This window comes from Phoenix dactylifera, chromosome 12 (assembly GCF_051530095.1).
Source record: "Phoenix dactylifera cultivar Ajwa chromosome 12, Ajwa_hap1_PhDact_Kaust_v1.1, whole genome shotgun sequence".
Taxonomy (NCBI): Eukaryota; Viridiplantae; Streptophyta; class Magnoliopsida; order Arecales; family Arecaceae; genus Phoenix; species Phoenix dactylifera.
In genome coordinates this window covers 28,671,575-28,696,639 of record NC_143201.1, presented here as the reverse complement: position 1 = coordinate 28,696,639, position 25,065 = coordinate 28,671,575, and the positions used below count along the sequence as shown (strand labels likewise).

At 36.1% G+C, this 25,065-nt stretch overlaps 1 protein-coding gene across 2 annotated transcripts; it reads right to left on the bottom strand.

Annotated features, from left to right (window-relative positions):
- Nucleotides 1-773: 773 nt before the first annotated feature.
- On the bottom strand, nt 774-19,484 carry LOC103709571 (WD-40 repeat-containing protein MSI4-like). Of its 2 annotated transcripts, none has more exons than XM_008794998.5 (15): nt 19,236-19,484; nt 17,973-18,036; nt 15,471-15,557; nt 13,981-14,043; nt 13,389-13,454; nt 13,213-13,287; nt 12,825-12,900; nt 10,787-11,009; nt 10,480-10,561; nt 6,559-6,632; nt 6,307-6,421; nt 6,149-6,223; nt 4,110-4,186; nt 1,408-1,507; nt 774-1,078 (listed from the first exon to the last, which is right to left on the bottom strand). In XM_008794998.5, the coding sequence occupies exons 1-15, from the start codon at nt 19,370-19,372 to the stop codon at nt 977-979; spliced, it is 1,416 nt and encodes a 471-aa protein (XP_008793220.1). In that variant the 5' UTR covers nt 19,373-19,484; the 3' UTR covers nt 774-976. The 2 variants fall into 2 exon arrangements, with proteins under 2 accessions (XP_008793220.1, XP_038986339.1); XM_039130411.3 differs by having other exon boundaries at nt 835-1,049.
- Nucleotides 19,485-25,065: the final 5,581 nt, after the last annotated feature.

Below are 25,065 nucleotides of genomic sequence, written 5' to 3'. Positions count from 1 at the left end.
ACGCGAATTACTTATTTTTTTACATAAAATAAATAACATTCTACAATTGCATGAATTTGATGTTACAGCAACTAAACCTCAAAAATATGACAAAAATGAAAGCCCTACTACTTCAATATATTCTAGAGCTCTACTAAAAATAAAGTTTAGTAAAGTTGTGACAACTGAAGATAAAAAAGTACATAGTATGTATGCAAACATACATGTTTTTATGCCCATATTAACAGCATAAGATACTACCATAACTGACCACCTAATGCAATATTGCCTTCAACCTAAAATTTTTGAAAGTACAGAGATAAAGAACCTACATGATACAAGTTACTCTAAAATATTGTGCAATAACTTTATTGGCTTTTTCATTTTTCTCTTTTTCAATTTTTGAATTTTCTTTTTTTACTGAAACACCAAAAACTTGGAGCGCATCTTCTAAGACTGCCGAAACTGCTAGAGCCAGAACTCCAAAAATTCAGCTAACCCAAAACCAAAACTGAGTTTTCAAACATTCTGGAACATTCTACAAGCAAGTAGTCCTCCAGCAACTGTTAGAGACTCAAGACTGTTTCAAAAGGCAGAAAGAAATTAGCTGCAAAATGGAAAGGACACAGCATGGTCTCAAATGGCTATTGATATAGCCGGACCCATCGACCAGCAGAGAGGGTGGGATCGCAATACCATTCACGTCAACACTTGAGGTAAGAAGCTTACAATGAATTAACCAAACCCACCAAATATTAAGATGCAGGGAGGTAAATTAAAAAGGAGATTGTCAGTAGGAAAGCAGTTTCACCTTTGCTCGCTTAATCAGCTGTTCACCACAAAACATACCTGATGGACTAGCATCGTCAATCATTTTTTTATAGCTGAACATGCTCGAAGATCAAAAAGTGTCAAACTGTTCGAGCAAACTAGGAAGAACATTTTCCCCTTGTAACCAAAAAAAAAAAAAAAGATTCTGCTGAAGCAGCTGTCACATTCAGGTCTCAGATGAACATGAAAGTATATCATCCTTAAACTTTTCCAGCTCTTCCAGAACCTCTTCTTCAGGCCTGTAAATCAAATCACTCATACGCCATATCTGCATTAGTCACCATGCTATATGTGAAAATAGATCCAAAAGCAAACAATAAAGATATCAATCGCTTCTTAATTTATAGGTAGAATCAAGCAATATGGTTGGAACAGGTAATAGTAGGCAAATTCTAAAAGCAAATCTTTTAGGTCAAATCTGCATTAGAGCATTAAATCAGTTGACCTTTAGATCCTAAGTTTTTAGGAATCAATGGCTATCACGTTTTACCACAAAGCCACATGCAAAGTTATTGTCAATTGATAAGAATTCTAATAGCAATTTCAGGAATAAGCCATTTTTGAACTTTATACAGAAATATATTTTAAATCACTTACCTGTACTGTCCCACCTCCATTGACACGTGCGCAGTCATCAGAAACACTAACTATTGTCCATGGGTCAGATGCATTCCAGTGGAAATCAACAACTTTATCTCTGTGTCCTCACACAAAAATATATATGTAAATAAGTCAATACAGACTCATCAGCTGAAGCACAGAGGACATTACCAAACAACAAGCTTAATTGACTTTGCTAATGATAGCTCATATAGCAGTCACTTATATTCAATTTCACTGCCTTAACATACATAACATCTTACCTACAGGAAGAAGCATGCAGTACAGAGTAAAAATTATCATCTCTTTAAATACATGTAAGTCATTGAATCACAATATCATTAACTTTGATATTGTCATCTCATTGCCATAAATAGGCCTTTTGAGCCTCTTAAATACGTATTGTACCGAAATGCCCCTTCTTGCATATTTTTAACACTTTTTTGTTATCTCCATTTTTTGTAACTTCTTTTGTTTTAGTATTTTTTTTTACAAGCTTCAAGTTCCTTAAATAGAGTTAGTTCATGCAAATTTTGGATGTAAGTTCAGGTGCGCAGCTGAAACTGGTCCACATCCAACAACAATTTAGTGGCATGCACATACTAAAATTGCAAACATGACACAAATTTTTCTTCTAGAAATTATTTGTGTTATTTTTAATAATTAACTTATTCTGAAAATAATATATTTTATAAACAAATAAAATACACATTAAAATAAAAAATAGTGTTAAAGATACCATAGGGAAATTTTTTGATATGATTATCCCTTATTTTCTTAATTTTTCCACAGATAAATTGAAAAAAGGGAGGGCCTCATCGGATAGACAAGAAAACTTCGGAACAAGGGAGACAATGTAATGCAGAAAATAAATGAATATAATAAGATTTTCTGATATTGACCCCATGAAAAAATGGTAGGTACAGTTAATCCGTGAACAGAAAACTATCATACTGTAAAAATTGGATAGGTCCAATCTATGGTTGCCATAGGATTAACACCACCATGAATCTAGACCTTACACCAAGGAGTAGCAAAATTTATGCTTGAGATAGGGCATCATATACAGTAGTAAAGCATCAGGAATTCAATTAAAAATAACACCAAATTTTAGCTTCAAAAAAAGTTAGAATATAAACAAAATGAAATACTGAAATGACTCTTGGAGCTCATCAAACAAAAAAATTGGGAAGAAATAATATGCCAAAAGAACACTCATGCATCATTCTAGTAAACGGTAATGCAATAATGCCCATTAGAGAAACTTTTGAAAATTTGTGAATTTTTATTTAAATTCGATTTTTGTAATAAATTTCAATATTTATCAAAAGGGCAATGCTAGAGGGATATGTAAATACACGACTCATGTAGCCTCAAATGTGGCAAACCATATAGTTGCATAGATCAAATAGTCTACATGAGGAGAGAATACAAGCTGGATGTCATAAAATGGGGCCAAGATCATGTTTGAGCTGATATACACGATCCTTCAGAAATCCATCATGACAAAGGCCAGACACCTCAGGTTTGAGTATCTCATTAAACTACAAATTTAGCACCACCCTCACCACAATCTTCCCACACATGCAAGATTACCAATGACTCCCCACATGGTTGTTGCCAGCATAGATCTTGTGTACCCTGCAATTCCTATCAAATTGTCTCAAACCACATGCCAATTATATGCATCTAAAGATGGGATGGTGGTAATTGTAATGGTAATGGTAGCAAGGAGGAAGCAATAATGGGGGCACAGAGGCAGCAATGATACAGGATTGTAACAGCACCTTGTGCAACAGTATGATGACACCAACACGATAGGCATGATGAAAACGAGATAGTAGTGATGAAGGTATGCATTGTGAGAATGTTCCACCAAGAAAAACTCAATACTTGTAAGTCAAAAAGCAAATGATCAAAGATTACCAGTGTCAACAGTTGGAATATACATTTGATGATAAAGGTTATATCATGGTCAAGAAATGTTGATTTTGTAAAACTAAAACCATTTATTAACAATAATTATTATTATACGCATTAAAATTAAACTTTCCAGTTGAAAATTTTCAGAGCATCAATATAAGCATGTGGAATGCTAGATTGACACAAATCTAGACCAAAACTATTTATATGCGAAATGCATCACCTTGGACTTCAGATGTGTGAAACTCACATTATGTGCCATATGGGGCCCGCACCATCCAAAAGTACCTAATACATTAATCTTGTAGACAGATTGCACTTGCACATCCATTTCAATCTAGTGCTACTCAAGCCACACCCAAAAACCAAGATATCCAAAAGGCAAACCCTTAGCTAAGCCACACCATTACAATGCAGTCTATTACATGCTTCATCATCACAAAAAATCAAGAAAAAACCAAGAATTAGATGAATGCTATTCCCATGGAAATTCATACACACATAGCAAGTTTTCTACAACTGGACAAACAAGAAAGTGCTTATACTAAATAAGGGAATGACAAATAACGACATTAGCAAATAAATACTGGTTATCATGGCATTCCTCTATAGACCCAGAGGGCTGAAAGCCTGAAACTTATCGTGCCTATTAATCTAAATAGCCTATAGTTCAAAACAATGGCCAAATCATAAATTTCTAGAAGCATGACCAATTAGAGTAGTGTAGCTCAGTTAAAATTTACTTAACTCCTGCATATATGATAGATGCCACATACCTGTGCCCTGCATGTTGAAAGAAAAGACCATATGCGGCATTAGCCACCCTCCTTGCAACACCGTCATTTCTACCAACCTAAACAAAATAGCTTTACTAAGACAAGATCTTCATGTTTTAAAATGTCATGGAATGCAGGTAAAACTGTGTGGCTCAGATAATATCTGACATATCAAAGCCTGTTTTGCAAGGTCAATATGGAAACACATTCAAATATGAAGTGATGGGGATATTTCCACCATCTTAGTCAAACAAAACAATTAAAACAATAAACAAGCTACTGTACTTAAAAGGAAAGAAAAGACAAGAGGAAGAATGGCAAACTGCCAGCTGAAATAAATGAAAAATGAAAACCTGCAACAGGCGGAAAAAGCACAAGCAAAAGATCAAATTAGTAGATGGTCAATAGGCTAAGATGGATCAATCTAACCATTTCGAAGGCTTGAGTCCTATTCAATTACAATTTATATTGCTACTCAATACTTGACAAACTATTTTTTGAAAGCCCCACGATAGAAACTATCAACAAAAGGACTTAAAAAAGCTAACATCGAATTGTTTCCCTTCTCCTCGACCTCTCCACTTTCATCAGCTTAAGCCCCGAAACATACTGCTCATCAGAATAAAGTACTAAAACCAAGCTCTCAAATCTGTCCCAAATTCAACCCCGCAAAGTTCCACCCGCTGACCAGAATAAGATTAAAATCATTAGCCTCAATCAAGAGATTTAAGAAAAGCCACAATTAATTAATCACTAAAAAACAAGTTGCTTTTCTAACATGGATAATGATTACAATCAAAGTTGGAGGAACCGGTACCAGGTATCGTACCGGTTCTTCGGCGGGACGACTCGGCACAGAGTCTGCACCGAGAGAGGACCATGGGAGAGAGAGAGAGAGAGAGAGAGAGAGAGAGAGAGCAGGGGAGGGAGGGCCAAAGGAGGTTGGCAGACACTGGCGGAGGCTGGTGGAGGCTGCAGGTTCTCCTGTTTCGAACAAAACAGGAGTCCCTCCGCTGGCATCCCATCCTCTCTCTCCCCCTCCCCCGCTTGCTCTCTCTTTCATTCTCTTTCTCCGATTCTAGCAATAGGTTTCATTTTCATTGCTGGAACCATATCGGTGAGCCACCGGTATGGCTTGAGACGGCAGAAAACGCTCAGTTTGGGATGGTTCCGCCGACCCTGATTACAATAGATAATCACATATTTAGGAAAAAAGTTCGTATAATAAATATTCCATGAGAGATTGCACAAGATAGTCCATGACATTTGATCCCCCCTCTGGCTAATTTTAGCATAATACATCCATTCATCATGTTAGATAGGCCTTGCATTACTTGCTAATAACACATCAAACAGAGAATAGTAGAGAACTGGAGGATGGATATTTTCAATGCAATTACCTATTCCTCATTTGCTTACTAAATGCTAATCCACTTACGCAGGGGCCCTTTGAGAAAAGTGATCATGAGACTTGTCCAAGTAATGATTGTTACAGCTTAGGCCACATTGTGATTAAATCTAATAGATGGTCCTAACTTCCTAAAAAAGACTACATGTTAATAATTTAATAAGATGGACAATAAAGAGAGCATCAAGTCTTATATTAATGAGAGGACATGTACAAAAACATGGTTGATAAGTAGGAAAGGAATCGGTGGATGAATCCAACGTGTATCTTGCCCTTCCATAGAACTAACAAAAAAAAACATACAAAAACACGGTGTATGTTAGTTGGACCTCTAGCCTAAGGATACTAAGGGAAATAAAAATAGAAGTTGGCAGATCCATTTCTTTACTTTGATTTTGTTCTCAATTGTAATTCTTCAAGCAACTACAAAATCACCTACTTTTGCACTGCAATCCCACCCCAAAAAAGAAATACAAAAAATGAGTCCTCAAATAGGATAAATGCCAGATTCCTTTGGATGAATCGTCCATTAAGAAAGGAAAATATCTAATAAAGCAAGTAAAAGCTGCAATTTCATCTAAAAAAGGTTAAGAATCAGAAATCTGTTGTCTAAATACTAGCAGCACAATACCTTTTCATAATCCCAGATGTTTAAAAAACCATCCTCAGAAGAGCTTCCAAAAACTGAGGCTTTGTCAGGAGACCACTGGAAGCGAGATAAATGTTACAAACTCTACATGTGACAACAAAACAAACATGAAGACATAAACCAAGAAAAAGGAATCATGCCTGAACACAGAGAATAGCAGCCTTATGCAATTCGAATCTATGTACAGGTGATCCAGCACCATCACAAGTTAGGAGGTTTCGGCGATCAAACATACGAACAGAACCATCTGCAGATCTGTAAACATGCCATAGTAATACAATTCAATAACTTGAAAGAAGGTCATACATGTAACAATTGCAAAATTCAAGCAGCGTCTAAGGGAAGTTGGAAAGCTGAAGATGATAGAGTGGGGGTATGGTAAGCTATCATACCCAGTTAAAATAAGATTCACATCATGAGGGTTCCAATCAACACAGTTAATATCACCATCATGAGCTTTTTCAACCTGGTCATTCACATTATGAGTGCAATAACAACATCAATGCCTGGAGATATTAAAAAAGCAAAAAAATTGAAAAATGAAGAAAAACACATGAAATATATTTAACCATAATACCATTGCAGAACTTTATGGGTTAGAGGAAAATTCATAGTAACTAGCAACACATCATGGTTGGAAGCTATCTTGGGAGAAAGCATTGCATATTATGCCCGAATCACACCATTTGATGCATCTCATATAAGGGGGAAAACATCACAATAATCACTTCTTTTAAACTGAAATCTATTATGGCATACAATATTTATCCCATCAAATAATTGAATAAGGAAACAAGGGTTGAACTATCCGTTCGCACGACGCTTGTTGTAGAATACATGCATTGCTGATGTATGAATGCGTAACAATAATGAACAATAGTCATATGCCACAACACAGATCAATGCCCAGCCACATTGGTGTATTTTGCATTTAAGGAACTCGCTTTGTATTGTCTATCTAGTGGACTATCAGCTATGCAAGAATATTAGTCATAGACTTCTAAGATACATGAAAGAATTTATATAATTCAGCGCAGGGTTTCAAATACTGGTATCAAACCTTGTACCAATTTTCCCCAAAATGGTACAGTATTGAGTATCGACACACTGTACCAGTGTCGGAGACCTGACTATTTGTATAATACATTTTGATATTGCTACATGCATGTTTAGGACTTATTTATCAGCAATTAGCACACATCATTAGTTCTTCCTGTATGCTAGATAAATTTTATGGATTCAAAAAATCTTTTTAAAATCATTTAAACACTATAAATTTTCTTCTTTCAACTAGAAAGCAGTGAAACATAGTTAAAATGAAAAAAGATAAGGCTTTCCTAGCCATCTTAGCATAGGAATATAGTAATACATTATATCAAGGTTCGCTGACTCGGTACCGGACCCCATACCGGAGCCACACTAGTATTATGTTGGTACAGTACGGCATATTTTTGGCATACTGACACTCAGTACGCCTCCCAAACTGTGTACTGGTACCAAACCAGTGTGGTACGGTATGCTCTGTACCATCCAATTCGGGCTGGTATGGTATTATATGCCCTATTCTATCTATTTCGGGCCAGTACAACGAGCCATGCATTATATACTATAATATATAGATAATGCCAGCCCATGCCAGCATGACTATAATATATAGGATACTTGGAAAAACACATGAAATATCAATTTTATAATATGATAATATCCAAAAATGTCCCCATCAGCAAGTAGAGCAAAAATGCTTAAATTTCATAAATGGCATTACAATCATGTACACAATCCTGATTTGTTTGCACATAAGCATGATATTGGAATGGACTTTATCTCTAATGTAAATTCCTAGTAAACTCATCTGTTTATGTTTAACTTCTGTACTAAGATATAAAATAGAGAATAGACCCACTGTTCTATAATCAGATAATTTCTAGGCACTGTTCGGCTCCTGGATAAACTTGAACAAACCTAAATGAAGTCCACCCTTTAAGCTTTGTTCAGCTTCATTCAGCCAAACAACGTTTTAGACACCTGAACAAGCCTCGACAATGGGTGCATTTGGGACTTCAAAAAACAACTGAGGGGACATTTTGGCAGTCATTCGGCATAAGGCAATTTAAAAATATTCAGTGAGAGAACCCATTTCATGAATAACATGCGGCCAATTAACCAACCAACAAAACTACTTGTTATAAATAATATCTTGTTGTTTCATTGAAACATGTAAAAGTTGACCAATCTGAGAAGTTAAATAGTTTTTCGTTAAATAAATCAACCAGGTTAACAAGGACTAAATACCTTTTTAGAAACAGTGATTCAAATATCCCAACTAAAATAATTAGGGAACCAAACAGGGCTCCATTATTCAAAAAAGTTTCCCAAGACCAAGTTTTTTATTTTACCAACTAATAAACTTTTCATGGCATCTTTTCATAAATATTTGGCTGCTTGCAAAATTTTAAAAAAATGGAAACAGAACTTTCACTTAAAATTTCTACATAAGCTACACATGCCCCAACAATTATATAATTATACTGTTATAAAATTTATATTAACTGACATGAAACCCATCTGTTCTATTTAAAAGATTTTTATTTATACAACTAACATGGGCTCATGTTATTATGTATATGACATGGGCAAGCAGGAACTAATACCTTTAATTGCCATTCTTCTTTATCCATAGAGAAAACGAGCCAGTACCAAACCCTAATACTAAAGTCCAGCTCTTCACCTTTCCTCTCTCTCAGCTAGCGGTAAAAGAGAGTTGGGATACCAGTTATTTACTTCCAGAGGTTTGGGTGAGGGATGAGATTGGTCTGTATCTTACAAGCTAGGACAACCTCTTGAGCTAGCTTTCACAAGATCCGTATGAACCTTCAAGCCGGGTTACTTTTGCCTATCTCATAGTTGGCTCGACTTTAGGCACAGATAAATTGGAATTCTCAAACAAAAATGAGTAAAAGGAATTCAAAGCTGACTAAAAAGTCCAAATTATAATCAGACTTAAGTATGTTACTAGGTTGTTCTACTACCTAGCATGAATTCATCATCATGAATACCTATCATATGTCAATTTCGAGAAACAAATACAATCATAGTGATGGTGCTTTATCCCAACTATTTGGGGCCAACATATGGTTTGTCCAAATTGACCAACCAATCCTGGCAATGCCATTGCAAGTTTGCCCATGTCCTTTGTAAATGGTACTCCATTTCAATACTTCTAATGATGATTAAGAGAGGGAAAACTTAGCAGGGGAAGGAAGTAGGGGAAGGGGGGAGATCCTAGCTATGAAACTGTTTAGGTCAGAAGACGTAGAAATATTACATTGTTCTAGATGCAACCAGATAATTTAACAGTCAGATGTATCATATCTAATAATTTTTTGCAGGAATTGATTAGCTGAAAGCTGGAGAGCTACTTCAGTCAAGAGCAATAAAAAAATGCAACATCAAGTTGCATCAGAAAATTCTGTGGATATCCTAAATAATATACATAACACGATTTTTCAGCAGTAAAAGCCACATCGCCAAGCAACTTTGACATAGTAAGGCCATGTTTGGGATTGTTGTTAGTAATGGAGCTTTTATAAAGAACAGTTTGCTGTTTGGTAAATATATTTCTAAAGTGTTGTAAAACTTTAATATATGTTTGGCAACCAAACTTGCATGAGAAAATGATAATAAAGGACATTACATACTATTGTACAATAGAGGATAATAAAATGTAATATATTGCAATACAAATTTATATCATACAATATAGTATAATAATATAATATAATATTGATATGATATAATGCAATATAATAAGATATGATATGATATATTATATTTATAGTGTAATAATATAATATGATATGATATAGTGTGATATAATATAATAGAATAGAATATCATATCAAGTATATATTTTTTCATGGGCATTTTGGTCAACACAAACTTTATTAAAGACAAAATAGCTTTCCAACATATGTTAGAAACCACTTTTGAGGAGAAGCTCCAAAATGAAGCTTCTTCCAAATAGACCTTTTCAGCTTTTTGGCAAAAGCCAAAACGACTTTCAGATTCTTTTTACCAAACATTACTCCGTCCAAAAGTGCTTTTGGAGGGCTAGAAAGTGCTTTCTAGCTCCCCAAAAGCTTTGCCAATCAGAGCCTAAAGCTTTCCAAGAAAGCTTTTAGCTAATCAGTAAATTAATAGCGAATCATGTGGCATTCATCCCATGCAAATAAAACAAGATTCAATTCAAGCTACAAATACGCATGAAGATTTTCAAAAAAAAGAATATAAGGAAAAAGAAAAAGCATCTATACCTTTGTGACGGGACTGGTACCAGCACGAGCATCCCATAGAATGATGCAAGAATCATCACCTGCACTACAAAATTCCTGTGGACTACAGCACAATAAAGAAAATGTCAATAATGGAACAACAACCCAAGAAGGTATTGCATTTCACCAAAAAAAAAAAAAAAAAAAGGTAAAATGATTTAACCACAAAGTTTCAGGACACAAAAGCTCAACTTTTCTTTTAAAAAAAGTAGTATGCATCAAAGCAGTTCGCAGAATGTATACGTGATCATGATATATCATGTAAACAGTAGGGTGCTTGCTTAATTACCTAGCAGGGCAGAACTGCACATCTTCAACAGTGTCTTCGTGCCCCTGGAATACACCTCGTGGTCCAATAGTTGGACTTTCTGAATTCTTCTCATCACCAGCTTCTATTGACTGCTTATTACTCAAACTCTCAGGAGACACCCCAGGAGATTTATCAGATGAAGCCTCTGCTAGAACAGATACATGATCATGTATGCTCCACAAGACAACTGACTTGTCCTTCCCTACATAACAATAACCTTGGTTGAAATAAATGCATAGAGGGGAAGATAGCAAAAGAGATCCCATTCCAATTGGATGATAAGATATGTAAATAAGAGTAACATTAGTTAAATCAACCTCAGCAACTTGGAAAGACAGGGAAATTAGTTTTGATCAATAACTAATATCATATAACAGCAAACTACTTCTTGTCAATAAAACTAAGTGTAACTGAAATTACATAAGAGTCGTATGCTTTTGTGAAAAAACAATGCAAAAATGAGCCACAATTGTTGGTGTAATTGTGTCTGACTGACATTTAACTTCTCACTGGTTATACCAAAGCAAGTGGCCCTAACCCACTGGTATTGAAATATCAGAAACCCCCTCCCCAAGAGGGTGGGAGAGAACATTGTGCTTCATTTGTCTAACCATCTAACATCATCTGGAGGACACTACCAGTCATTCTCCCACCGGGTTTATTACATTAAATCTTGTTAACTCTCTGTAAAGATATATGAATTGGATTTGCTTCTGCTGGTAGCTGCATCTTCTATTAATGAACCAAGTCTTCCTTGTAACAATTGCTCATAACATATATCTCAAGACTGTTTATCAAGCTGAGGCATCAATCATAATGATATGTTTCCAATTCTTCTTTAAATACGCATAGTTCCTCAAATAGATGCAGAAGCAATCAAGCGGGAGCATGGGCCAACTATCAAGTAGATTCTCTTCCAAAAGTTCCAAACCCCAGCAGCAGATCAATCTTTAACATAAAAGGCAGCATCAACAATGTGTAGCACTCAAGGTTCAAAATCATGGTTTTGGTTTATGCTGGACCCAATGAGTTGCAGTTTCAGCTTTAATTTTCAGGATTTTGGTTAAAAATATTAAAAATAAAAGTAACCATTTCAAATTAAAAACTATATCAAAATAAAGAAAAATAAAATTTGTTAAAAAATATACAACATCATTTATCACTTCGTGATTTTGCACTAGAGCAATCAAAAGTCCCTTTTCCATTAAATACAAAAATCATATTTAAAGTTTAATTTTTGAATTATATAGAATTGGCAATGTTACAAATACAATCTAAATGGATACTGCTTTCTATTTCTAGAATAGCCAAACTTATAATAAAAGATCTACTTTCCTCTAACATTGCAGTGCATTTAAAACTTCTTGGAAGACATAAAATCTAATTTAATTTATAGTAAAACCTTTAAACATCTAGAGAAATAAACAAAAGAAGAAAACTAAAATAAGTAGCTCATACATACACTTCAGCCCCATAAGTTTGTAGACAAAACATAAACCATGATTGCACTCATACCTCTTTTGTTGGGACACGAGCAGCTGAAAATTGTTTTTAGAAGCATGAAAGTTAGATTTTTGAATCCCCTTTTCTTTTATCTTAGTTAGATTTTTGAATCCCCTATTCTTTTATCTTATTGCCAATGTTCTCCAGGTAATAACTGTCTCCCCTTACCACACAGTATGATTAAACCATATTGGAAAGTTTAAGGTTTTGTGAAAGATTAAGTCTCTGATCACTTCACAACTTTTTTGAACTTCCAAATGAATACTGCCAGATTTCAAAGATTAAGGACATTAATTTCAATGAATGTTCTAAGCACATCCGTCAGCATTTGAGTGTTCAAGGGAGGAAAATTAATTCATGCTATGATAAAATTCTCCACCATGAATTAGATGTTATACAAGCATCAAATGTAATGGACTGAAGATGCCCCTTAAACTTATGTAAGCCCCTTAAATTTATGTATAAGATAAATTACACAAGAAACTACAGAACTATCGAATGGATGTGCTCCAACCTCCAGAAAGTACAAGTGGCTCTAATGGGCACATGGCAAGAGCATACTCCGCATTATCTTGATGCCCTGTCAATATCTGCAAGATGAAAACTAGCTAATAAATTGCAAGTATACATAGATGAAGCATTCAAATTATGAATCATTCTTTCCAATTGCTTCCATTCAGACTAAAGCTTCTCGATGCAATGGTCTTCCTCTCTCATCATGATACTGTTAAGTAGATAAACAGTCAACAGCATAGACAGCCCTCCTCCTCAAATTTTCTAAAATACCCCACCCCCCCCCCCCCCCCCCCCAAAAAGAGAGAGAGAGAGAGAGAGAGAGAGAGAGAGAGAGAGAGAGAGAGAGAGAGAGAGAGAGTAAAGAAGTATTAGTAGAAATAACAAACCAAATCTGGAAGAGATTCTGAAACATTGCGAGCAACATGGCGATCGGGCTGCGCTTCAACATCCCAAATAAGTACCTGCACAAGCCTTTACAAGATTACTCATGATAGTTCACCAATCATCACACGGACAAAATAAACAATGTGATGGAACTAATTAAATAACTCAAAAAACATACATCAGGGCTGTCAGTATGCGTCGCAATTATCTTACTACTCTGAGGGAGTTCCCTTATTCTGTTAACCTGTAAAATATCTGGCATCAATAGTGAATAAAATTTGTACTCCCTAAACATATCTCATAATATTTTGGCAGCTTAAATTGTGCATAGGAATATTTAAATATAATTCAAAAGGGAAGCACATATAAAACAATCTGGGGGAAGAATTAGCCTGTGGAATTGATACCTGTGGAACTTGATAACATCCAAAGTAGTCAAAAGTCCATCTCACCTTATTACCAAAGAGAAACCCGGCATGTTGTTTGCTTAAGGTACAGGCCAAGGAATAAATTGTATTATCTAATCAGTAGTTCACACTAATAACATTTAAATAAGCTAGTTGTTGCTTGCACACTCAACAAAATAAGCTGGTATTTCCACATAAGCTAACTGATGGTGATTCAGTGCAGTTACAACAACATTTATTTGATTTGGAACCCTGATATCAATTTTTTCCAATGCAATTCAGTGCAGACATGAAGAAAATTACATAAGGGGTAACTAGACATCAGATAGAAAAAGAAGTAACATTCAGACAATTATGCCCTACCTCCCCTGGATGTATAATAGTTTTAAACTCGTCTATGAAGGGGGAACAGTGCTCTTCATTGAACTGCAAACAGTGCAAAGTATAAATAGTCATGTTAATATGAGTTTACACATTGTACCTTGGATCATACAACTAGAAATCAGAAAATATCTTTAGGGAAAGAAGGCTGAAAATTTGTGATCTTTTGGTAACTTGCCAGAGTTCATGCCAAGAATGTATCAAACTACTAGAACAGGTAAATCCTGAGGAACATGATGTACTATCAGTACATAAAAAATGCATGAAAGTAACACAAGATTACCTGTACTGCTAAAAGTCAGAAAAGAAGCTTACACATGCTTCGCATAATAAACAAGATAAGTTGCACATGCAGAATGGTTATCAAAGGTTTAAGTGAGTTTAAGATAATAAACTAGCACTGTTCTACTTAGTGGAAGAAAGGAGGCCAAGGAAGGGAGAAAGAATTTGTGACTTTATAGGCCTCGGAGCTCATATCAATCGAAACCCATGCAACACATCATTCTAGAAATAAACATCCATATATGAGATATAAACATCCAAGCATCCAAAATTCCTGAAATGTTTTCTTAGAACATAACATCCCCAAGACTTATTTTTCCCTATTATCAGCGGCACCTTCATCCTCAAAGTTAAAAACATATAGATGGATTTATTTTCTTGGTTAAAGGTTAATGTACCTCTTATAATTACAAGTTTCATTTATTAAATATTTATAAAGAAATGTTCCATATTTTTAGTCCAGTCCAAAAGAACAATATACATTTTGATTAAAAGTGCAAGTTTCAAGTCCTGCAAAACAAAGATTCTGAGACCTGCCAAGTTATAAAAATGTCAATTAAGAACAAATCGTAAAATGGATTATCAAAAATCCACTCATACTAGCATTTCAAAAAGCTATCATGTTTCAAAACCATGAGTATCAAAAGTAGAACTTATTTTGAGAATATCATTGATAATAAATCGAAAGGGGGGAAATTGCTTGGGGCATTGGTAAAGTCTTGGGCTTACAAATGGAATGGCATGGGTTCAAATCCTGTGGCAGCCATGTTGTCCAAAAAAAATGCCAAATGTTAGATCTTTCCCCAGTCTTCCCCTCGCAGGACCCTGGATTGCCAGGATCATAACTAGGCAATAGTCTTTTTTATTAATAGCAAATGGAAAATTTCATCAGATTATCTCATGCCAAAAGAAGAATAAAGCCAACATAAGCAAGAACAGATATGAAGCCAATAACGGTGTTATGCAAAATTTCAGTACTACAAGTGGGTTGTGATTGGACACTATATCCAAGATCAATAAATACTAATCAGCAAAGAGTTCGTATCTAGTAAAAGGAATACAAAGCAATAGACAGACAGTTGCATTTTACACCAAAGTGCAAGCTCAAGAAGTAACAGCCATGAAATCCTTCCAGCTGCCTAGATGACCAAATGTAGAGAACAACGTAATAAAAAATCACAACAGAAAACCTTTGATATGTGCTCTGCTGCTGCAATCCTTGGTTTTACAACTTCACAGTTTGATATGACAAGAGTGTTTGGAAAGGTGCCATCAGTCTGAAAATTTTATACATAAGAAGTCATCAGACATTGTTGATATAATATCACCATGTTCCCTGTTTTCATGTGTAGCTTCAGCCAAACATCTAAATACGAGTATGATGGACAACAGCACATTCACTAAATTGGAAAAAGAAATTGAATTAAGCATTACCATATAGTGCTTACATGAATAGGTAATATATCATCCAGATAACTGTATTAACAAATGACAGGGCCTTGTAATAAAAGAAAAGACCATTGGAACAAATAAAAAGAAGGTAAGCTAGATAAAGAAACTCTGTTTAGTACCACAACAAGATAGAATCTTGATATTAATTTATCAAACAACAATACAAATAACAATTGGTCGTACTCATTTCATCAAAGTAAGATAGTTGAAAAAGTATCAGCAAAATCTCATTTCCAAAGATTTCCGTTGATTCGTTTTCCACACCGTTGCCAATATTAGGTATCTACCATAGAAGGAAACATATGCACAGGCATATCTATAGGGACATGCATGCGTGCACAGATATCCATACATAAATGCATAAAAAATATGCACATCCATAATATGTACATATACATGTTAGTGAGTGCATGTGTGCGTGCATACATGGGACAACATCTATATATTAATATAGGAGCAGCCAAACAGCAGTCTAGGATTTTTTGAGGTGATGTAAGTTTTTTTCGTTTTCAAAAACACAACTTGTTATAAACTACTTCTACATGAACTTTACCTCCAAGAAATGCCAACAAAACTTATCTATGACCTATTCTAAATGCCACTGATCAAGGAGATCTTTCTCACCTCTTTGCCAAGTGACCTGTTTGTATCCTGTTTGCTTACAGTTTTAGTTGGTCTGAGCCCAGGCAAAAAAGCCATCTGTGGCATTCACACAGACGCTAATTTGATTGACCCATGCTTCCTTTTTACCGCACCTCAGGCAGCTTGGCCCTACAATTTACATGGATAGATCGCCTTCTTTATCAGAATGGTCTTTCCCCTGTCTTTACCTCTTCCTTCTTGACAGACTCCAAATTTGATTGTCTCTGGACCTCTCTGCATGAAAACCCTGCTTCCCTATCTGTTGCTGTTTCCCCTCATAGTTATGATGTACTTATGAATTGCTTTAGTCAATTGGTTCTGGCAAACAACATCAGTTCACACACTTGCTTGTTCTTCCTTGTCACAACATTAGTTAGAAAAGCTATCATTCTTCAGTAAGTTATCATATGCAACTCATTCCAATTAGGAAAAAAAGGACTTAGGTTCTAAAAAGAAGCTTCAATTGCTTAAATTATGCGACACTCCACTTGGACATTTTCCTAAGTAACCAAAATTAGGAATGGCTGCACGAGCAAGGAAATGGTGCTCCCAAATAATAAGTAGAAGCACCTACGATGCATCCAAAACAAGTAACTCTGATTGTTGTTTAATAGTAATATCCACTTATTCCATGGTACTAGTAGACCTTCCTAAGCAGATAAGATACTTAGATCTTAAAAATGAAAATCCAACTACCCAGATGATATGATAGAACATTGTAGCAACTAGACTGTTTAACTGAAAAATTGAGTTAAAATAACCTAGTTAGTAGCAAGGAAAGGAAGTGCTTGTCCCCAGCAAATGCAGCAGAAAATGACCAAGATAGGAAACTTTGGACAAGGTATCTACAAGTGAGGAAGGGCCAAGTTGACCACCAATTATTAATTATTCATGTGTTTTATATTAGAACTGGGTGTTAGCAGGCGGGCATAACTAAATTGTGAGAATATTTCTTTATACTTCCAACTTACAAATCACATTTAGTTAAGCAAAAGACACTGAAGCAAGAAAGTCCACATCTGATGTATATGATCTTCCGACTAGCAAAAATATAATTCAATTAAGTTTGCCACATGACAATGTAATTGCTTAATAGCTCTCTCATAATTGATTTAGGTTATGAGGATGTTGGAAGCTAAATGAAAACATAAAGTTATTGTTATTTCAAACTCGGCATTATTCCCAAAGCATTAGCTACAAAGTTCACATAAGTCATGTGCCACGGACATCCTGCAAAGGCTTAATTTTTTATTAACAAATGAGAACACCATTTTGCTTCAGATACCAGCAACTTCAAATCTGTACAAAAGAGCAGACAAAAGTAAACCACTATGATTCGTAACTGAAAAAAAAAAACATAGTACATAAGGTGTGACATTTTGTAGTTTTAGTTCAATACAGAAAAGACACGCACTAAACACCTTTATTTGTTCCAGAACAGTTATAAGACCCCTGTAAAAATATTATATACCACTGAAGCAGAACATAGCCAATTTTTAAAGCTTTTAAGCAAGAACTACGTTGATCAGGAATTTTAAAAAATAAAATGGAGGAATCCTTCTATAACCAAAATAACAACAATACTAAAGATGACTTGCCCGTTCAGAAAGGTAGAGACGGTGGAGATTCTTGTATTTCCCTTCCTCCAGTTGTGGGCCCCACCTTATTCCACAAGACATGAAAAAGTAAGAAAAGTAAGATGATGAAAATGCGGCGGTACTACCACATTGACACCAAATGTAGACATTGTCATATCTCAAAAAAAAAAATATTAATTTAAAGCATGATGTTAAATCATTAAAACAGAGTAAATTTTTACCTGATCTTTTCGTTCCAAATTTGTAGATGCCAAAGCTAACCTCACATTAACTTAATCATGTTTCTTGCATATCTTGCCTCCATATGCTGCAGTTGTTGGATTTTATATTGGGGATTTACAAAGCTCCTTTTAACATCGATTTCTAAGACTACGTTCCCATAGATAAGCCTATTATAACACCTATAATAGGGGAGATAATGCTAAATCACCTATAATTTACATAATAGATAATTTTTCATCAGCAATCCCCAGATTCCTCTCATACTCCTCCGTCATCATTACTGCCGTCAAAATCCTCCTCCAGTGCCCCATCATCATCATCATCATAATCAAGATCCACGACGCCTTCCTTCTGGCTTCTACTCATTTAACAAGTTTCCTTCTGGATTAGCTTCAAGGTACCAACACTGCGTCATTATCCCCCAAGTGGCTGGAGATTATCACGGAAAACTTACTTTCCTTTTCCTGACTAAGTTTCACCCCATTTACCCCGAGCATGCAAATGAAATTAGAAAAGAAGATTTACAAAATAAGAAACCAGAACCAAAACTTGATCGAAGTTACCACGACGTCAACCAGCACTGCATCAAGAATTCAAGTTCCTCTTCTTGGTGCCAACATTGGGTCGTTTTCTTCTTCTTGCAATATTCTTTACAAGAAAATCCGTCAAAAATTAAAAAACGTCACGTCAAGACAAACTCACGGTTTTTTTTTCTTGTTTTTTTCTTTCGTGGGGGAGGTGGGGTACAGAAGACAAACTCTCGTTCAGTCACCGTCACAAGAATCAAGAAACAGAAAAAACTAAAACAACAATCCAAAACCTCGACACTCAAATTCTTTAGCAGTCGATCAAACCCTATCTGGAGCAACAACCGATGGTTTCCACGGAGACACAAGAACCAAAACCCTAAACACCCGAACCCTCCAGCATTCGATCGAAACCCTAGAATGACCAAGAAACAGAGAAAAAGGAAGAAAAGGAAAGAAAACGGGGGGAGGGAGGGAGAGAGAGAGAGAGAGAGAGAGAGGCGGGGTGGAGTACCGGCAGGACTGTGAAGGCCACACGAGGTTGTGGTTAGTGAACCAGTCATAGACCAAAGGGATCGCAGCCTTCCACTGGTTGTAGCTCTCGTCCCCCGCTCGGTCCTCAACCGCGACATCCTTCTTTTTTTCCTTCATCTCGCTCACTCTTCCTCGCTCTCTCAGTCGCGCGGTACGCGACGTCTAAAGACAGCAAGAGCAAAATGAATAGCACGGGGCAGAAGCAAAGAGAAGAAGGGGGGCAAAGGTATTTATAGAGGGCGGAATGGCGGTGGGTCCTTCGGCGTTCCATGTGAGCCGGCTGAGCCAGCTGGCAATTTAATATATGATCTTACGCACGCGCGCATAACGTTTGTATTTGCGCCTGTCATTAGTCGATCAGTTTGACTAACTGATCCGATCCGTTCGTTTAAGGAGTCGCGTCGCTGATTTAGGTGAGCGTGATGGTGTATACGAGCGGACAGGATTTTAGATCCGTTGGGTGTCGCATAATAATTTCTATGCGCAAGCGTAGGGTACATTGACCGACGTGGCCAAAATAAATGATGCTAGGGCGGGGAAATCGTCCATCGAGCAAGGGACAAGTGAGCGTGGGCTAGGTGGCTATCGGCTTGGCCGTGCTCGGCCAGCTGTACAAATTATTTTACCCGAGATTTCACCATCGACCACCGTGGTTAAAATCACCGTCCAATTATCCGTATTATACCATGCCAAAGTTCAAAAAATAGCAAGAACTTAAAAACGATGTTATAATGGCTTTCAAGATCTCCCATTACATCACCTGAGCTGGTTTTAACTTTCGAAATATGATGATGGCCATTATCTAGTCATTACTATTTCAAATAAATAGTTTAAATGGCTGATACCATGCAACTAATTGGAACAAAACTACTTAATATTCTCAAAAATAATCAATACTATTTTTATTTTTCACAATAACAAGGAAAGGCCGAATATGTTTATGTTGGAAAGATTGTTTCATAGCAGCAATTTTATGCTGGTCAAAAGCCGCTCTCATTCATAAAGATATAATTGTATATAAATCAATTTTCTGATCCTTTCCAAAGCTATATTTTTATTTAATGTAGTAAAGATCTGAGCAATTGTAGCCATTCTTCCATTCCTTGTGATCTGGACCTCACAAAGTGCTACGCACCGGGGCCATATCAACTCCCTCCTCCCAGGAGCAAAGGATCCATGCCGGCCGGACAAGGAATGAGATTAATTGGTCGATAACTTTTGTAGTGAAAAGGCATAATAAATTTGGAAGGCTCCGTTGATTGAGGATATTGGCATTTATTGAAACATCGATTTAATAGGTATTAATCACACTTGATGCGTAAAGAGAGAGTGCATTCTTATTCGATTAAGAATATTTTTTTATTATTTATGTAATTCAGAAATATACTCTTGGGACTTGAGATGCGCACTCCTTTTTCATTCTTTTAGAACATAAACAAATCTAGAGAGTGGTGGGAATAATCATAAAGGCCGAGAGAGTGGTGGAGATCCGAATGCTTAATCTCCCTCAACCATGACAAATAACTAACTACCAGATCCTAAGAACAATGACAACGGAAGAATTGAGTCAACAATGTATATCGTGCTAATAACTGCTCGTTGATATGCAAGTGCTGCATATTAGCGACATAACATCTTAATGAGAGGGCTGGACACCAGGATGTTGATGGGCACAAGCAAGATCCACAAACTTTTTTCTGACCTTGGGTTCAGATTGTATCTTTCCAGCAAAGAACGAAGCCCAGTGGAAGCATAGCCTTACTTCCAACCAAGTGGTTCCGAGTTCGAAACGCACGGGCGTCGATTAAATTGTGGAGACCGGATGCTCCCTTCTCGGATACGGGGTCTGAAAGGGCATATCGCTCTACTGATAGCCTCGGTGTGACGTACTCATACGTGGTATTCATGCCGGAGCCTACAGGGATAACCAAGCCGGGCCCATGGATGGGAAGAGTATGAGTAAAACCGGCCGGAGTACCCAACACACGATCATTTCTGCGTGTATCGAACATTCTTCTGGCGGGGTGGGAGCCCAATAGGAACTGCTACGCGGGGGTGGGCTTGTCATTGCCTCCCCCTTCCCCTTTTCTTTAGGCAAAAAAAAAAAAAAAAAACGATTGATCTTATTTTGGGAATGTCGTCCGTTGGATTGCACCCCACACAGCTCTCAAAGTATTCCAAACTCTCTCATTCATCAGCCTGTACAGATTTTGAAGCAATGTTTGCACGATCCATCGCCTGAAAGATATAATCCCTACCCTTCTAACAGAACCCCCAAATGATCTCTTCTACCCAAACTTCTCCATCTCCTTCCTAGCTCCTGAGTTTCTTCAACCCAGTGTTTCTAGAAGAACTAGTTGTATGGTAGAACTGACTTATTTCATCAATTTTAGGACCCTTGGTAGTAGAGCATCAATTCCCACAGCTCTGCAATTTACCTGTATTCCAAGAATTGGAAACATTTGAACTCAGAACAGCGAGAGATTTATGGTGAAAAATTGTCCTATGGGGAAGGGAAAGCTTAAGGGAAGAAATCTTGGAATGATGTACTAAATCTCCCATGGCAGGTGCGGTGTCCACACTACGTATTTTTAGATAACGCCAGTATTTGCGGTGTCCATGAAATTGTGCTAAACTCTTTTTATCGTTGGGATTCAAGAAAAAGATCTGAGGAACAAAATAATTTCATGGATTTGTCCATGGATTGATTGAGCTGGCGATCGATAGGCACCAATCCCTTTTTTTTTTATGGAAACCATAGGCACCATTCTCGATTTGTCCATGGATTGATTGAGGAGGTCTCCAAACAAGTTTTACCAAAAGGGAAACAAATGAAACTTTCAATTCATCATCAAACTTAACTGCTAAATTTGGAAACTCTAAAATAGCTTCTTCTAGAAGTTATGCTTTGATGAGACAACTAGATGCATCAAAACTTCATAAGTTATCGCCCTCTTGTTATACTTTTTTTTGAGGTATTAGTTCCACCAACTGAAATTCATCCATAGGAACAACAAATATAGTTAGACTATTTTTTGTTGCAAAATAAATTTTGAGAAAATAAGAAAACATTTATCTAGGTACCGTAGAAAGGATAGGACTTATTATGTAAGATTAGGGATAGCAATAAATTAAGTATGGATCGAGTAAGTCATTGTTCTTACCGGCTTCGCCCTAAGATAGAGTTAAATAGAGCAAGTTGGATAGGATAGATTGGATAAAATTATAAAAATTAATTTTTATATAAATTAAATAAATAAAAAGAATTAAAAATTATTAATACAACTTTACATAATATTAGTAAAATAAAAGTCAAAGATATCGAATAAAACAAACTAAATTTTTAACAATAATAGAAACATAACAAATAAAAATATTATTTCGTTGAGAAGTCAAATGTCTTTTAAACTAAAAAAAATCAATCTAAAAAATGAACAATTAAACATCAAGGTATGTGACCTTTCACACGTTTAATTTTTCTCATTGGAGCAATTGCAAAAGATGAGAAAGGCATTTATGAAAGATTATATATATATAGTTCAAGTTCAAGGAGGATCTTACTACTACATGCACCCATCTTAGATCCACTATAAGTCAAGTAAAATCCAACCCTTCAAGATTGACGCCGATCAAATACCCGATGGAGTGGAGTAAATGCCACCCCTAAGTAGGGTTAGGAACTTTTATCATTTGATTGGAGAAATAATTGTAGGGAATAAGGATAATGAATAAAATATATTTGATGTATATTGGGTCTCGTGATAATTTGAATCTTATCATATGTAATTTGAGAGGTAATATGATAATCACGTGAAATAGGTTTTTGCCCCAATTCTGTGGAATAAAAGTAGTTAATGGATAATTATGAAAAAAAATCAAAACATGGGCCTTAGAGTCCAGTGCAGGGTTTTGAAAATTCCAGCTAGCTTAGCTAGCACCAAAGCCTGCCAAATATCAGTTATCCTTGGATGAGCTCAAAATAGTGAACACAAGCGAGATAAGGGCCAATTTTTCGCCAGACCAGTGCACGGGGTACGCGCCTGCATATGCTATTTTAGTGCTAGGTATACGGGCTGCAATGGAAGACCCTTGGTGATGCTTAATGCTCGAGGAGAACAAATATTGCAAGAAAACCAAAGCCGCAATATATTTTGGGCTCGTTTGGTTCGCGGGAAGCATTTTTCCTCCTAAGAATATGATTTCTGGGAAGAAAATTTCTGAAAAGAGAATGTCTTAGAATGTACTTTTGGAATATTTGATTAAACATGGAAAAGTGACACATTTTCAAAATGTTTATGTTTGGTTGACCATCCACTTTCCTGTGAAAGTTATGTGTAATTTCTATTATATTCTTAATAAAAATTAGGTCTTTAATGTCTTTTTAATGCTGAAGGTTTTTTTGGAAAAAAATAAAGATGGAGTGATTCCCTCCTCATGTTTTTTCCATGAAATGTGAGAATCATATTTCCATGGAAATACAACTTTTCCATTCTTCTCTTTTGAAAACTCCAACCAAACAAGAGGCATCTCATTACTTTTTCGTTGACCACACTTTCCCCCCTTCTTTTTCCGCGAACCAAATAAGCCCTTTGTGCATCATCTCTCTTAACAAACCCAAACACCAGAGTGCTACTTCGATCTGCGACTGCATGGTCTGATCGTTTACCTTCACACAGGTATGACAACTTTTATCTCAAGTTACAGCACCCCATTTAATTCATCCTCTCTTTAAATGAAATAAACAAAGAACTACACCTCCTAAAGCCCAAAGAGTACTTATCAAAGCATATGTCATGAAAAACGTTTAATCAGATTGACAGATCATGGCTACGTTTAGTATCTCTCAGGTGTGTTTCTTTTTCTGAAAAAATCAGACCAAGATCTAATCACTTATTCCATGAATGAAAACAGAAGAATATACGGTCCAGAGAGAAAAGAAGAGTACAAAAGAGAGGTAGACAGTCAATCAGACTAACAGAGCACCAAAAGAATGACCTGTATGATCTGCCAAACATCAAGATATAGTTGAGAACGCACGAGGAGAATACCAAAAGTTTAAAAGAGTGAACATAGGAGAATGCTTTCGGTGATCCAATCAAAGTGAGGCTCTTTTCTAAGATGAGCTTGCTTCTAGCTTGTCCATAGAAGATCTAATTCAATAGGTAATGAAGGTTCTTTGGCTGAAGTTGAAAGTCCTTCCAATAACTCTGAAACAAAGAGCTTGTTAAGAAAGGATGGTTAACATTCTCTTCTTCCTGATCATAGAAGATACAACAATCCTTGGGATTATCAACAAAGACCCAATTTCTTTTATTTGAGATTATCAACTGCAAGTATTCTCTTCTTAGCGGGAAGAACAATGAAAGATTTAATCTTCTTTGATAGAGGTATTTGCCAAAAATTCAAATTAAGAAGTATGTAAATAAATTGACCAAATTTTACAACATGTAAAATGAATAAGCATGAGAACGGAAACAGATCGGCCATAGAGCAGCTTATCTTGCATACAAAAATCTATTATATATATGATGAGAAAGTCTTGAGGCTAACTCCACTTGGCCAACATCGAGGCTTCACTTTTTAAAATTTATTTCTAATTGACCGCATTTCCTAAGTTAGAGATGGCAATTTATTTCGTCCTATCGGATGCCTAATCCGACTCAACTCTAATGGAACAAGTTTTATTCGATCTACGACGGACCCAAAACAGATGCGAGTAATGATAAAACTTACCCTAAATCCAATCCGAATATATATAACTCTCCATAAAAATTTTTTCCGAAAAAAAAATTATATATATATAAAGAGAT